Source organism: Vipera berus, assembly GCF_964194415.1.
Source record: "Vipera berus genome assembly, chromosome: 7".
Classification (NCBI taxonomy): Eukaryota; Metazoa; Chordata; class Lepidosauria; order Squamata; family Viperidae; genus Vipera; species Vipera berus.
The window spans coordinates 63,459,398-63,474,355 of record NC_138209.1 but is presented as its reverse complement, the minus strand read 5'-3'; the positions used below and the strand labels follow the sequence as shown (position 1 = coordinate 63,474,355).

Here is a 14,958-nt window from a genome sequence, read left to right as displayed (position 1 = left end):
GTTGGCAGTAGGTGTTCCCTCAAATATCCCGGACCCAAGCCATTTAGGGCTTTATAGGTCATCACCAGCACCTTGAATCTCACCCGGAGGGCAACCGGTAGCCAATATACACATATATTATCCCCCCAGTTGAATACTGATAAATATATTGCAACGACATTAGTTTCCAACCCTTTGCAAAGCAGTGCCCCATTTTTTAAAACCTCTAACTCTATTTGCCGCTTATTCGCCTGCCATGCCATCTATTTACTATATAAATAACAAAATGGCTAATAGGTAGAACAGCAGCAAAATGAAAATTTCAAAGCCCTCTGTTAACATTCTATTATTATATTTAACTCATAGAAAGTTTATGACGGCTTCTTATCCTTCCTAAAACAAAGTTAACTCTGATCCATTCTGGATCAAATATCCTTGTTTGCTTCTTAATCATATCTCTTATCAATTGTTTGATTAAGTATAATAAATCCACTATCCAAAATTGAACTATTTTCCCCAAAAGGTCCAGGTGAAATTATTTCCCAGTTAAATATAATAACTCAATTCCCCAATCTTCTTTGATCTTTTTAAGAGAAACCAATTTATCGCTCCTCCATTCTGTCAGCTCTAAGTCTGTAAGGTCCATATTTCTTTCAGTCTTCTCCACCAAATCTAACAGTTCAGCCAAGCTCCTTTTGTGAGTCTGATTTAGCTGCAGTTACTTGCATTTGGGCATTCTCTTTAGATTGATTTGTAGCCATTGCTATTTTGTTAAACATTTTACTAAAGTTTTCAAAATTCCAACTGGAGGTTAAAGAGCATTTTTTTTCTTAATGCCTCCCAAAGAGCCTTGTCTGTAAGCTGATACATTGTTTGCTTTCCTAAAGCTTACCAATGAAAGGTAAAGAGTTCTTCAAGGACAAAACATTCCTCACATTAAAAATAGACAAAAGAAGAGGAGGTTTCAATCCAAGATTAAAGGAAAAATTTAAAAATGAGATCAGAATTTTTAAAAAGTTAATAAAATACAAAATTCCTTTAGTGAGAGTCCATTACAGATGTACATCAAGTCAAGGCACATTCACTGCACAGGAAAAACAAAGCAACAGAGTAGATCAAAGGAAAAAGACAGGAAAAAAACCCATGTATAATCCAGCAAGGATTAAAATAAATAAGACGAGTTGGCTAAGTTTTAAAGATAGAAAGCAAAGTGAAATAGAAATTTCAAAAAGTGCAGTTAAAACCAAGGCATGTTTTTTTTTAAAAAAAAGATCAGGTGAGAGCAAGAGACGGAAACCAAACTTTCTGGCCACACCTACTGGGAACTGCAATTTTCAAGATTTGATTTTCCCAGGTGGATCCACGGTCATCCGAAAGTTGTATTGGGTCATTCCAGTTGTTTATAAAATATAAATTATCTCAGCCTTTCTCTTATTTTCTTCCTGTGATAACACAGGAGCATAAACATCTAACAGTGGTTTGTTAAAAGAACTGTGGTTTAATATACAATATGAAACAACAACATTCAGGGAGCATACAGAATACAAGGTAGTCAGTTACGTACAAAACAGTTCAAGTGAGCTAAAGATTCCAACTGTCATTTCCCTCAGACTGTCTCTTAAAGGGATACTACCCCCCAAATACTTTGCTGACTCACTTTCTGTATATCATTTCTGCCAGTCAGCTACTAAATTATAATTACCTTGACAATTCCTAAGTGTTCTCCTTCAAATCCAGCACTGCCAAAGAAGCAGCTTAGAGAGCAAAATCAGTTGATTGTTGGCAGGAGAGAAAGATCACCCTGCCGTTCAATAGACCATTTAAGAGGAAGATAAATATTTTGAGGGGTTTTATTGTTGTTTCTTATATAGTTTTTAAATTGTCCACTGTATTGTGAGTTTATTTGTATTGTGAGATTGAAGTATTTTGAATTTGGGCAGCACAAAATGGAATGAATGAATGAATGATAATTATGCATTGAGTTTAGAAAAGCAAATATATGGTTAAATTGAGATTTCTTTTATTTCCCTTTGCCAAATGTTAGAAGCCAAATTTGATTATTTTGCCAGAAAAATCCAGACACCTTCAAATAAATCCTATTCATATCAACAATTTGAAATGCAATTTCTTAGGTATATATGTTATCTATATGAATTGTAATGAAGTGCTCCCTTCTAAATTTTACTGGTCATTTTAAAGCAAGAAGCAGCATAAGCAGGGCTTTTTTTCTCATAGAACGCTCAGAACGGAGTTCCGGCACCTTTTTTGGATGGAACCTTGTAGGGTAAGCAAGGCGGGTTGTATGACATGTGTGAATTCCGGCACCTTTTTCTTTTACAAAAAAAGCACTGAGGATAAGTATTCCTAATGTCTATATGTTTGCTTGAAAAATAACTAAATAAAAGTAATGTTTACATTTGACCACATATACTGAAAATTGCCAAAATGAAGTAATGAGTTATAAAAAAACAATATATATAATAATGAACAGTATACAGATTTTTTTAAAATAATATACAAGTACACGAACAATATATATATATATATATATATATATCAGACTCACATTTTTAAAAATAGTGCACTATTGCTCTTAATTTTTATTTTTCATTTTTTCTTCTGTTCTTTCTCCCTTACATGCTGCAGTTGCTAACATATTATGGAGAGAGGAAGGTATTATTACTTTTTTCTCCTTTCTGTAATAATGAACATGTCTCATATACATGTTATTTCTTTCAAGCACACAATAGCTATAGTTATTATATTTTAATTATGTCTTCATAAATTGCTGTTTCAATTAAAATTGCTTGTCATTGCAAATAATGTAACATGGTTATTTTCATTAAGAGAAAAAATCAGTATCTATGGCCCATATTATATGCATTATATCACAAGCAAATTCCAGTGGAGGATTTCCCCCCCCCCAAATATGCCCTTCTGCTTTCATAAATCATCCAGCTAATCATGTTATATATTGTCAGAATGTTAACTGAGGGACATAAATCATCTTTTTTATAAAGAATGATAAATTGTGAATCTTCTAAAAAAATTGCATTATCTGGTATCTTGAAGTTACAAACCTATTGATCTTTTAAACTTGCAAAATTGCCAAATAGATAAAAAAGGAAGCTACAGAGCTTCATGCCTAATAAATTGCTTCTAATAAATAACATATATGAATGGACTTAAAATTTAAATATATTTTAAACAGAAATATCGCAATTTTAAAAAGATGTTTCTTGCACACAAATCCTGCTTGGGTTATCCCAATGAAATATTTTAAGCATCAACATTCAACTTAAATGCATGTGATACAGGCAAAGGATTAGTTAAAATTTTGAAACAACAGATTCCAAAAGCTGATGAATTGAGCCTATGAAAGACAAATAATAGATTATATGCTTTCAGAGATTTGTGATTTTGAAATATTAAGTTTTACTGAATCTAATATTAAGACTCATTCACAAGGTCATCTTCTTTTTATTGTCTCCTGCTCCTTTGCTTCTAAAAGCACTTTGATCTGCAGATATTATTTTGTCACTGTTCCATAGGGTGAAAATATTCACTTACTGATTTCTTTGAACAAAACTATAAAAGCTGCCTAGATTCTTCCAACTCATGCTCCAACCTCTTAACTGTAGTATTTTATTAATTTAAATTTATCTCCATTTGATATAAGACAGGGATATGTTAAAATGAATCACAGAAACATGAAGAAAGATTGGGGACACATTGAACCCTTATGTGTCTTTGATATTGGTAACATTTTTATACTTTCATGGTCAGAACAGAACAAAATATCAGAGTTGGAAGGACCTTGGAAGTCTTCTAGTCCAACCCCCTGCTCAGGCAGGAAACTCTGTACCATTTCAGACAAATGGTTGTCCAATCTCTTCTTAAAACTTGACCAATAGAAGACAACATATGTACTGTAGTTCAAGGTTGAACTGTTGGGTTCTTAGTGCTCTCTGAATCTGGTTGTTCTCTTGTAGATATTTCATTCTCATATTAGCTAATGCCATCAATATGAAAGACAGTGGGTTTTATTGGATGTTTATATAGTAGCTTGGCCTGCCTGTCTTATTGAAAGTGTGCTGCCTTCCGTATGGTACCTTAATTAGTGTATGGTTTCCTCCTGATTGCTTATCTAATGCTGTTCCCTGATTCTTTTGAGTGTTGGCTCCTGGGCAACAGGAAGCACTGGGGCTGGAATGTGTTCTAAGAGATTTGTTTCCTTCCTAGGGTTTTAACTGTGTTTTTAAAATGTTTATTTCTACATGTCTATTGGTGATTGATTTGTCTAAATGTCAAGCTTGTAGAAATTCCTGAGCATTTTGTGTTCCCTTGATCTAACTCTTCAGTTTCCCAACTGAAACTGGCTGAACCTGTTCTGTTACAAACTTAAGCAGTTTTCATCATGTGTTTTTTCTGCCTATTGGTATGGATTCAGTCTGCTAGTCTTCTACCTGTCTGCCTACATAACGGATGTTACATTGTATGCTGTAGATAGTTTCAAAAACGTGGAGCTCTAATGTGCCAGTTTCCTCTGCTAATGACAATATCCAGTGCATTGTTGTTTCCTTGTTCTCCTGTATATTTTATTATTTTATTGATGCTTTGATTGTCTTCTCTAATTGCTTCTTTTTATTATGATGAAAGTGTTATCTAACTAACAGGAACCATATTTTCACTTGAATGTGTGGAAGTGTTACTAATACCACTATTAGGAGTCATAGCTGAGACCATGATGCAATGTCTAGTAGCAGTAACATACTAGACATTGCATCATGGTCTCAGCTATGACTCCTAATAGTGGTATTTCCACATGTGTTCCTATGTTTGGTATATTTGTTGATTGAGCGAAAAGTAGGTGACAAGATGAAGGTCAGTCTATGAGTTCCACGGGTCTTGATATTTCAATCTTAGTGTACTCTGAAAGTGTTGTATAGTACTGCTGCAATGGATTCTATTGCTAGTTCTGTATCTATGGATAGGAAGAGTGCTGGACATTATATAAAAACTATAATTTCATCCTCTTCTGTTTTTAGGTCTTTGATTTTCTGGAGGCAATATAGCAGGAGTGTCAAACTGCTGGCCTATGGGCCAGACGCGTCACCAGGAAACCACTCCCACCCCATTGATGGCAATGGGAAAAAAGCTCCTATACATTACACAACATCATGTGTTGTTGCAAGTTTGACATGTCTGCAATATAGTGATGAATTGATAGACTATTCCCTCCTATCTATGAGAAGTCCAAGGGTTTTGGTGAATTCATAGCTATAATGTATGTTGCGGACCCTGATAGTGATATGTTTGGACAAAATGGGCTTGTGGATTTTTAGGTACTTCATGGCAATATTTGAAAGATGTTTATATTCTTGTTCACTCAAATACAAGATTACTTTCAGAAGCCTGATTTACTCCTCCCTGAGTCTGGAACAGAGACAAAAGGTCTAATAGCCAGAAGTATTTGATGTATGATTTGCATCCTTTTAATCACTGGATATGCAGATTCAACAGAAAAGACTATAAATAGAATATAGGATTGAATATATTTCACTGGATAGGAAACTAATAGGATATATGGTAGGAAACTAATAGGATATTTGGATGTCTGAATGGGACAGGTGTGTTTGCACCCTATTTTTAATAGGATTTGTAATAAACTGTAAAACCTATTAAGCTTTGAGATATTTTTCTTTAAGTCTCTTTTCATATTGCACTCTTGTATTTAAATTCTGCTTGAGTTATTTCTTACTGCAATGATCGGCATTATAATGTGTTTCAGAAAGTGAACCTGGATATCTTTGATTAAGGAAATTGTTTATAAATAGTTGAGAGAAAACAAAATAACATCTTATCATGAACTGATAACGTTATTTAGCCTTATAATGAAAGTTCTGCAGGAAGACATCCAAGCTCAGAGAATACCAACAACCCAGTTTGTCATTCCAAATGACAATAAAATTGCTTCTTTGCTTAAAAAAAATACTTGGGTGTTTATCTTTCTGCTGGATCACTCTGAATGGTTATAAAATCAAATACAAATATTGTCTCTATCCTTAGTTTCACCTTCATTTGTTACAAATCAAGGAAATTTCTGAATGGGAATAGAAATGCAATAAGAATTTTATATCCTTGTAAATTGCCTATAGTTATTGCAGACTCTGTGAAAGTATGAACAATTTGTGGTACTTAAAATAATTATATGAAGCAGGGAGTTTCCCATTATATCCTGACAGAAAAAAGTTACAAAGGATTTTACAGGCAGTAGATTTGGTGTGTCACTGTCCCTGTATCTGTTAACCAATGGATACTAGTCTGAAGGAAGTATTTAATGTCTTTCCTATCCTAGAAAAAGTGGGAAGTACACTCCAAAATGTATTGTGACCAGATGTGTATTCCATATTTTTAAATATGTTGAAAACCTGATTTCCTGTATACACAAGTAAACCAATCTCTTTGGAGGATAGAAGTTTTTTCTTAGTGTATTCTCACAAATTAAATTAAATTCATTTCCATTGCTGGATCTGATCTTAAAAAATTATACAAAAATTTACCAGGTCAGAAATCCAGTCCTAAAAGTATATGTCCTACTCAACACTAGTTTTCATTTTGGTATCCTTTGAGATATATTATCTTAAAAAAATACCATACCTGAAACTCTAGTTGTCAGATACAGTTGGTCTGAGGGGGTTGGACTAGAAGACCTCCAAGGTCCCTTTCAACTCTGTTATTCCATTCTATTCTAAACTCAAGTCAAGTCATGACTGACTATATGTAAAAATGCTATTTTAAAAGGTATATTTTAAAATACTATTATTATTTTTTCTATGGCATCACTGAACTTTAATTCTTTTAAGTCTCAGATATAGGATAATGACATGTACAGTATAAGGGTTTGTTTCCATTTTACTTTAAAAAAAATCAGAGTTATATTCATAAGGTCATTTGTTTGTCATTGAGGCCAATACATGAACTCTTGAATTTACATTTTGAAAAACCCTATAGAATCGGACTTACTAACTTCTCATGCATTAAGAAATCACCCTCTTTGGCTTCTAATTAAGGCTCTGTTTAATCATTTAATTAGGGCTCTGTTTAATATACTTTAACATGTTTTTTGCTCCTAAGGTCTGGGAATTGGTAATATGTTCTATGTGTTTTATGAAGATGGAATCAAAGTGATACAACCAGTAGAGTGTGAATTCCAGAGACACATTAAGCCTAATGAAAAGCTCCTTGGATTTCAGGCAAGTATTCTTGAAATATAGTTATTAGGTTTTTACTTTTTACCTCAGTAATGAACTCTGCCAAACACTGAAGACGTTCTTTCAAACAAAAGAATGAAAGACATTCTTCATTATCAGTATTTTTTTTAAGTGTTTGTTTGGGTTTTGTCAGTGATCCTTTGTTCCAAGAAAAAAAATCCTGGTTCCAAATAAGTGAGAATTTAATAGTTGTATTAATGCTGTTCTATGAAGGCTTCCTTAAGTACTTGCAGAAGATGTGTTACATCAAAATATCATATCATCAGTGCAACCTATAGCAACATTAAGGGCTATCATTGGCTTTGAATGATACATCAGGGTGGTATATGTAAATATAGATATAGCAGACTAAAGAAGTCAGACATCTTGAAGAAACATTAAATTAGATTTAATTTAAAATTTATATTGCTTAAAATTAGACTGAATTAAATATTTAATTATTATTGATGTTTATTGATAAATTCTAGCACAGCATAATAAAGTATTGAGTTAAATTTCTCGTAACAACATATACACAAAGGTCTGAGATTATGATCATTTTTCTCATGTCATTTCGTAATATTCTGTGAAATCTAGACTGTGAATAAGGTTTTCCAATGGCACTTTTAAATCCAAATCACTACCTAAAATCTTAGATTTTAGAAAGAATTGAAACTGATGGAAAGATTTCTTTTTCCATTAGATTTTTTTTTTACTGCTATGAAAATATTGAAATATTCCCAAACGTCAGGCTGGGAATTGTGACTCAAAAGGAATGGGAAAGAAAGAGGGAAAGAAGGATGGAAAAAGTTTCTCCCAACTGTTTAATAGACAAGACCCCAATCTTAATTCTTTTAAAATAAAATGCCCAGCTAAATATATTGGTAATTACTTTATACTGTTTTATTACTTTATCTTCTCTAGAACAATATTATTTATTTTCCCCATCTCATTTTGAAGCGACAGATGGGTGGCTTACAGTATAAAAACATTAAAATCAATGACAATAAATATTCCTTAAAATGACAATACCATCAAAGTAAAATCATGGCCACAAGATGGAGAAGGCAGGAACGAGATGCACAGGGGGTGGGGGGAGAGATGGGATTAGCTCTTAGTTAATCTACTACCTCCAGTGTGATGCTCCCCTTTGGGGCCTCAAGTGATCTGGAAGAACCAGGACTTAAGGGTCTTAGGGAAGGGTGAGAGACGATTTCATTTCAGGGGAAAGATTGTCCAAAGGGCAGGAGCCACAGCATAAATGAAACTCAATACACATTAACTTTGTGAAAACATACTAAATCCCAGATGAAAGTTTTTTATCCTACACTTCCAGGTATATTTTATGTTCTATATTTTGTTGGCAATTACTAAACAGTAATACTGAATTACCAATGAAAAAGATAAAATTAAACTAAAAGCAAAGAAAATTGTATTGCATCAGGGTTTACTTGGAACTATTGTTAAAAGCATTATTCCAAGGCTCAAGTAACTCCTGTCTGTGCTTAGGGTAGTCTGATTTTGATATGAAAGGTGTTCATAAGAATTGTTCTTAATGGTGCTTGCAGCTCCATAATGGAGCTGTTCCATAATGGTAGAAAAAGAAAATTTTAAAGGAAAAACTTTGCAATATATGGAAGTCAAAGTCAAAGTCATGATTCACTTGACCACAAGACTGAAGTAAAAAAGCTGTCTAAATAAACTTTTATTATTTTTAAACCTACTGCTTAGGTTTAAAAAAATAAAAACTTTTAACTCTTTCCAACCTATAGTCTTTAAATCAACTTCTTCATCTATAGCACATGCAAAAATAATTTTTTGTACAATGTGCTGTGATATGTTGTAAAATTGCAATCCTTCTCAAATATTGAAAAATCCTTTGATGAAGAAGTCACTTAAGTTGCGTATTTTACTGAATTATATATTGTTTTAATATGCAGGTTTCTAATGCTAATGCAAATTTTAAGGTAGAGAGTTTTATGTAACTTTATTATTATTTGTCCTAACTAAACATCTACAGGATTTCAGATATCCAGATCTAAAAGCACTGGATAGGTCCTAAGAATCAGGGCCACAAGAAAAAAGAAAACTACACTATTAATGTGTTCATGCTGTTTAGATTTATACGTCAGTGAACAAGGAGTTACATACAATATTATTGTTATTATTATTCAGAAAAAATTACCCAAGCATTGGTGGAAGTTTTACACAAATAAAAGGACAGATTACATTCTACTTTTATCATACAAGGGTAAAACAGAAGTGAAAAAAGTGCACTTTTAAATACAAATGTTAAATATGAAAAGGATAGTCCCTCTCAGATATGATGTGAATTAGAAGAGTTTGCATCTGCTTTTAAAACAAAGTTGGTGTGAATAATAGGGCAGTACAAGTATTTCAAAAAGCCCATCACAATAAGGTGGTGTAGTACTTCAGATCTGATTTCAAAATAGTATTTAAAGACTCATAGAAGCACAGGTGTTGTAAATGCTTGCAACTTTTTAAAAGCAGTGTCATATTCTCAAGTGGTTGTTCTATGAATAGTGCCATTGTGCATTCATGGAAAGACAAATCTGTAACAAAGATTAGCAATGTTCTTAAGTTCTTCACCCCACAATAATAGTAATAATGCATATATAAGTAGAAATTCTACATTTGTATAAGTGTACATCTATACAAACAGACATTATTACAGAAACTTAATTGGAACAAAACTCAATCCAGATAAAACTATAAACCTATACTGTATGACCAAAATGACTTGTTTAATACAGTTCATGTACCGGTAATCCTTACAACAGCTAATTTAGTGACCGTTCAAAGTTCAAAGGCTACTGGCACTGGAAAAAGTGACTTATGACCATTTTTCACACTTATGGCCTTTGCAGTATCCCAATGATCACATGATCAAAATTCATACTCTTGGCAACTGACTCATATTTATGCAGTTCTCATGTCCCATGGTCATGTGATCACCTTTTGTGACCTTCTGACAAGCAAAGTCGATAGGAAAGCCAGATTCACTTAACAATCATGTTACTAACTTAACAACTGCAACAATTCACTTAACGACTGTGGCAAGAAAGGTTCTAAAATGGGGCAATCCTCACTTAACAAATGTCTCACTTAAGCAACATAAATTTTGGGGTCAATTATGGTTGTAAGTCAAGGTCTACCTTTATAACTATTGTAATAATAATAATAGCAATATAACACAATGATAATAGAAATTTTAGAAATAGATTAGTATGTAAGAACAAAGAAGCAATATTCCTATAGTATATACTCAAAGGTCAAGTAAATCAAGCAGTTAGGGGGGAACTGTACAGCAGGAGAAACAATCAGTTTCAACATTTTTAAATGTAACAAATCTTTGATTTTTTTTAATTAAGAGAAAGTTATGTGGACAAAACATAATAAAATAATTACATCCCATCACTGGCTGTGAGATTCTGTTGACCTTGTTAGTACTGGATGAATGTTGAATTCTAATGACATTGCCAGTCAATGAAATCTGAATGTCACTTAGCATTCAATGGTCTGAAAAAAAGTTGATTTTTTAAAAAGGGCTTTCATAAATTGATTTCTTCCTTATCAATTGATTATGAGAGAGAGAGAGAGAGAGAGAGAGAGAGAGAGAGAGAGAGAGAGAGAGAGAGAGAGAGAGAGAGAGAGAGAGAGAGAGAGAGAGAGAGAGAGAGAGAGAGAGAGAGAGCAAAACAAAAACTTGCCTCAACAAATAAGTGCTTTTACTTAGAGTTTGATGGGACCAGAACAATGCAGAAACTAAATCCTATTTTGCCCCTGCAAAATATTTTTAAATTACTTGCATCTGCCTCTGGATTTGGGATACATATAAATCTGATGCATCATTACAACAAATGCTCTGAACACAAAAGCTGTGGCATCTTCTTTGAACACATTAACATAATTATTATAACTTTTCTGATCCGTTTGTATAACATGTTATATAACTAGTTTAGAATATAAAAATCCTCTATTGAAATAAAAGAATTAGTTTATATTGACTTGAACAAAGTAAAATCATTCAAAACCCCTGAGCGAGGCTGAACCTTTGTTTTTGTTTTCTTTCTTTCTTATAACTAACAAAAAAAAGAAAATAACTTTTGTTTAAGGAAGTGTCAAGAAGCAGTGATATAATTAACATTAAAAAGGAAAGAAACATTGGAAAAAATCACATTTTTTCCTATTATTTGATCACTATGATTTTTTAAAAAAAATGTGACAAAGGATAGGAGGTTTACCACTTTTTTCTCCTGAATAAACTAACATAAACAGGGATTTTTGCTGGGGAAAAAAGACAATAACGTCAGCCTCTGAAGATTGTTTGAGATTGTTTGAAAGCCCCCTTATGTAATTTAAATAACAAACTGTGTACTGCAAGTTTCTTACACAGTGGCCTGTGAAGGAATAATGCATATGTAAAAGGGGCAACATTTACATCATGGTGTTGCAATAGTCATTTCATCATTTAGTTTCTTTGCCCTCCTATAGTTACTGTCAGCCTTCAAAGTAGTCCAGACTACAAAATCAAAATTATGATTACTAACACTATTTTCATCATGTTGTTACTGTAACAGAATCTCAAAGGTCTGAATACAGGGAGTTTTCAACTTAGAATTACAACTGACTCCACAATTTCTGTTGCTAAGAGAAACAACTTAACAAAGTTGTTAAATTAGTAACACAGTTGTTAAATGAATCTGGCTTCCTCACTGACTTGGGGAGCCTGATCACTATCCAGTTCACACCCACTGTGCCCCACTGCTTGCTGGCCACGCTCATCGGACTCTGATTGAGAATGAAACTTCAGTGATGTTTACCTTTCAAGCACAACCTGACAATACACATATCAGAGGGGGCTCATTCTGTTGAGGAAGACATCAACAAACAAATCAACGATAAAGAGAGAGTTGCAGCAACAATGGAGAATCCCAGTTTGTGGGAGATTGAGGACCAGTGTTTGCTGGACCCTGACTGACTTGGATCATTTGTATCAACTTCTCTATAACATTACCTTGAATTTAATACTAAACATTAAATTTTAAAGAATCATTTTGAAAGCATCCACTTAATTGCAAGCAAGAGTGAGCAGACCTGATCAAACCCAGATGAACGGTATAGGATAAAAAGTTAGTATTCTCTTAAAGTTGGTATTTTTAAATGTAAATATTTTTATTACCAGCTTATGAAAAGGAGATTGGACAATCAGCCTGGAACGGTATAAGGTCTCCTGCTCAAACTGGGGGCTGGAATAGAAGACCTCCAAGTTCGCTTCCAACCTTTCTATGTTCAATGTTCTATGAATGTCCTATGAATGTCCTATGACTTTCCTTGTAAGAAGGCCTGCAAAAGGGGATCACATGACCCTGGGACAACTATCAAAAATATGAGTCAGTTGCCAAGCATCTGAATTTTGATCATGTGACCATGGGGATGCTGCAATGGTTGTAAGTGTGAAAAATGGTCATAAGTAACTTTTTCCATGCCATTGTAACTTTGGTCACTAAATAAACTGTCAAGGGCCACCTGTATATTCTTCCTATATCTTTGTGAAAAGCAGGTAGGGTCAGACCTGAGATGCTTTCCTGCTTTCTACTCAGATTGTTTTTATTTGACTCTTGGCTTGCATCTCATCTTCCTATAGTCCATTACAGATAGCCCTATGAAAGCAAGATATATATGTAAATACATACAGAGCACATTACAAAAAGAGAGTCATAGAAAAAAGCAGTTCTCTGCCTGACACAACAAAGGTGATTTTTGAAAGATTTGTTGGCATTCTGATCTATAAAAATGTTTGATGTTTCAGCTTTAACTAGATTTTGTTTGTTAGTTAGTTCTAACTCAACTACCACATTCTCTTTGGAATCATTCACAGCCCCAATCTGTTCCTTCAAAATGCTAATAGTATAAAACTAGTATTTGATGACATCCCTGTAGAGCCATCTTGCTTGCGACAAATTTCTTAAAGGTGATAAATTTTTAAAGCTGATCTTTCATATTCTCTTGAAACACTTTCTGTTACAGGTAAATGGTAAAAAGAAAATATGTAAATATTTTTTCATATTGAAGAACTTCATTGTTCAAAGGCTACAATTCATATCACTTTTTCCCAATCAGGTTCAACATTCATCAAGTTTTGTTGTTCTTATTTTGATATAGCTTTCAGTCTCTGATATTGCCCAATAATATTTCTGCCTCCTAAATCTTGATGTCAGGGTTATATTTCTGAATAAGGTAAATGACAAGTTCGCAAAAGTTTGTCAATTGATTATAAACATACAAAAAAATAGTACATAGAAAAATGATGCAGTTCTGTATAGATAATATGGACAAATGATGCACTGCTGCCTATATGAAAAGTGCTTGGTGTACAAGTCAACAAGACACACGTATTTTATTTTTACTGTCACAAAGATATAGACACTTCATTCCCCGTTAATTCAATCAATTCATTATGATCAGTAGGAGAATTCAAGAATTCCATGCCCTTTCAAAGCTGCTGAAGAAATGCATAAAAATGGGCAATGAGACCTATTGATTCACTGTAGCTGTCAATGCTGCTAACATCGGATGTTCTTGCTTTGACAACAGATGAAAATGCAGCCATTTTCTCCATGCTTTTAGAATTAGTTGATGTTGGGAGGTGGGATAGTCATAACAATAAATACTCGGCCGTGAGAACCCAAGGACACTGGACCCAGAGATGATAGTGTTTTGCTGGGCTGGAGAGCTGGGGAGGAAGCCCACACTTCAAGGTATTTGAGGAATATGATTTATGACTGTTTATTGGAGGTGGGAACTATATTTTGTTGCTTTGTATCCAGGGGAGGGGAAATTAGTTTTTGGTTTCAACTATGTAGTGCTGATACTTTGTTTCTCAAATAAAAAACAATGCCTCAAAGTTCTTTTGAAGGGTTTCATGTGTTGTAACCATGATAGTAGTATGATCCCAGAATCTGGCTGTTATAATGGGAAATAATGGGAATGCTGTTCCCAAGGGAATTTTCAGTCTTGACACCTGCTCTTTGAAATAGCATTCCCTCAGATGTTTCTGGGGAGGAAAGCCATGTCAAATCTAGACAGCACACTAAAAAGCAGAGACATCAACCTGTCAACAAAAGTGTGTATAGTCAAGGCTATGGTCTTCCCAGTTGCAATGTATGGCAGTGAAAATTGGACCATAAGAAAGGCTGAGCGCCAAAGAATTGAGGCCTTTGAACTATGGTGCTGGAGAAGACTCCTGCGAGTCCCTTGGACTGCAAGGCAATCAAACCAGTCAGTCCTAGAGGAGATCAACCCTGACTGCTCTTTAGAATGCCAGATCCTGAAGTTCAAACTCAAATACTTTGGCCACTTAATAAGAAGAAAGGACTCACTAGAGAAGAGCCTAATGCTGGAAAAGGTTGAGGGCAAGAGAAGAAGGGGACGACAGAGAATGAGGTGGCTGGATGGAGTCACAAAAGCAGTAGGCATGAGCTTAAATGGACTCCAGAAGATGGTAGAGGACAGGAAGGCCTGGAGGAACGTTGTCCATGGGGTCGTGATGGGTTGGACATGACTTCTCAGCTAACAACAACAGCAGATGTTTTGACTGTCTTGACCCTGTAAGAGTTTAAATAATCTCTAAAACCTTGTTTCCCAAAACTTTAGCATGTTCAAAATATTTTTAGATATTTTATCTGTCTGAATGACACCCAAA

General features: G+C 34.1%; 1 protein-coding gene and 1 long non-coding RNA gene across 2 annotated transcripts in view; one reads left to right on the top strand and one right to left on the bottom strand.

Moving 5' to 3' along the window:
• The window catches only part of LOC308670884, a 472,772-nt gene that overhangs the window by 22,620 nt on the left and 435,194 nt on the right, over positions 1–14,958 (bottom strand). The gene's annotated exons all lie outside the window — the stretch shown is intronic.
• The window catches only part of FSTL5 (follistatin like 5), a 387,142-nt gene that overhangs the window by 336,413 nt on the left and 35,771 nt on the right, over positions 1–14,958 (top strand). The window contains exon 11 of the mRNA XM_081332684.1: positions 7,117–7,235. Within this exon, the coding sequence (XP_081188810.1) occupies positions 7,117–7,235 (119 nt within the window). The remainder of the gene's footprint in view (positions 1–7,116; positions 7,236–14,958) is intronic.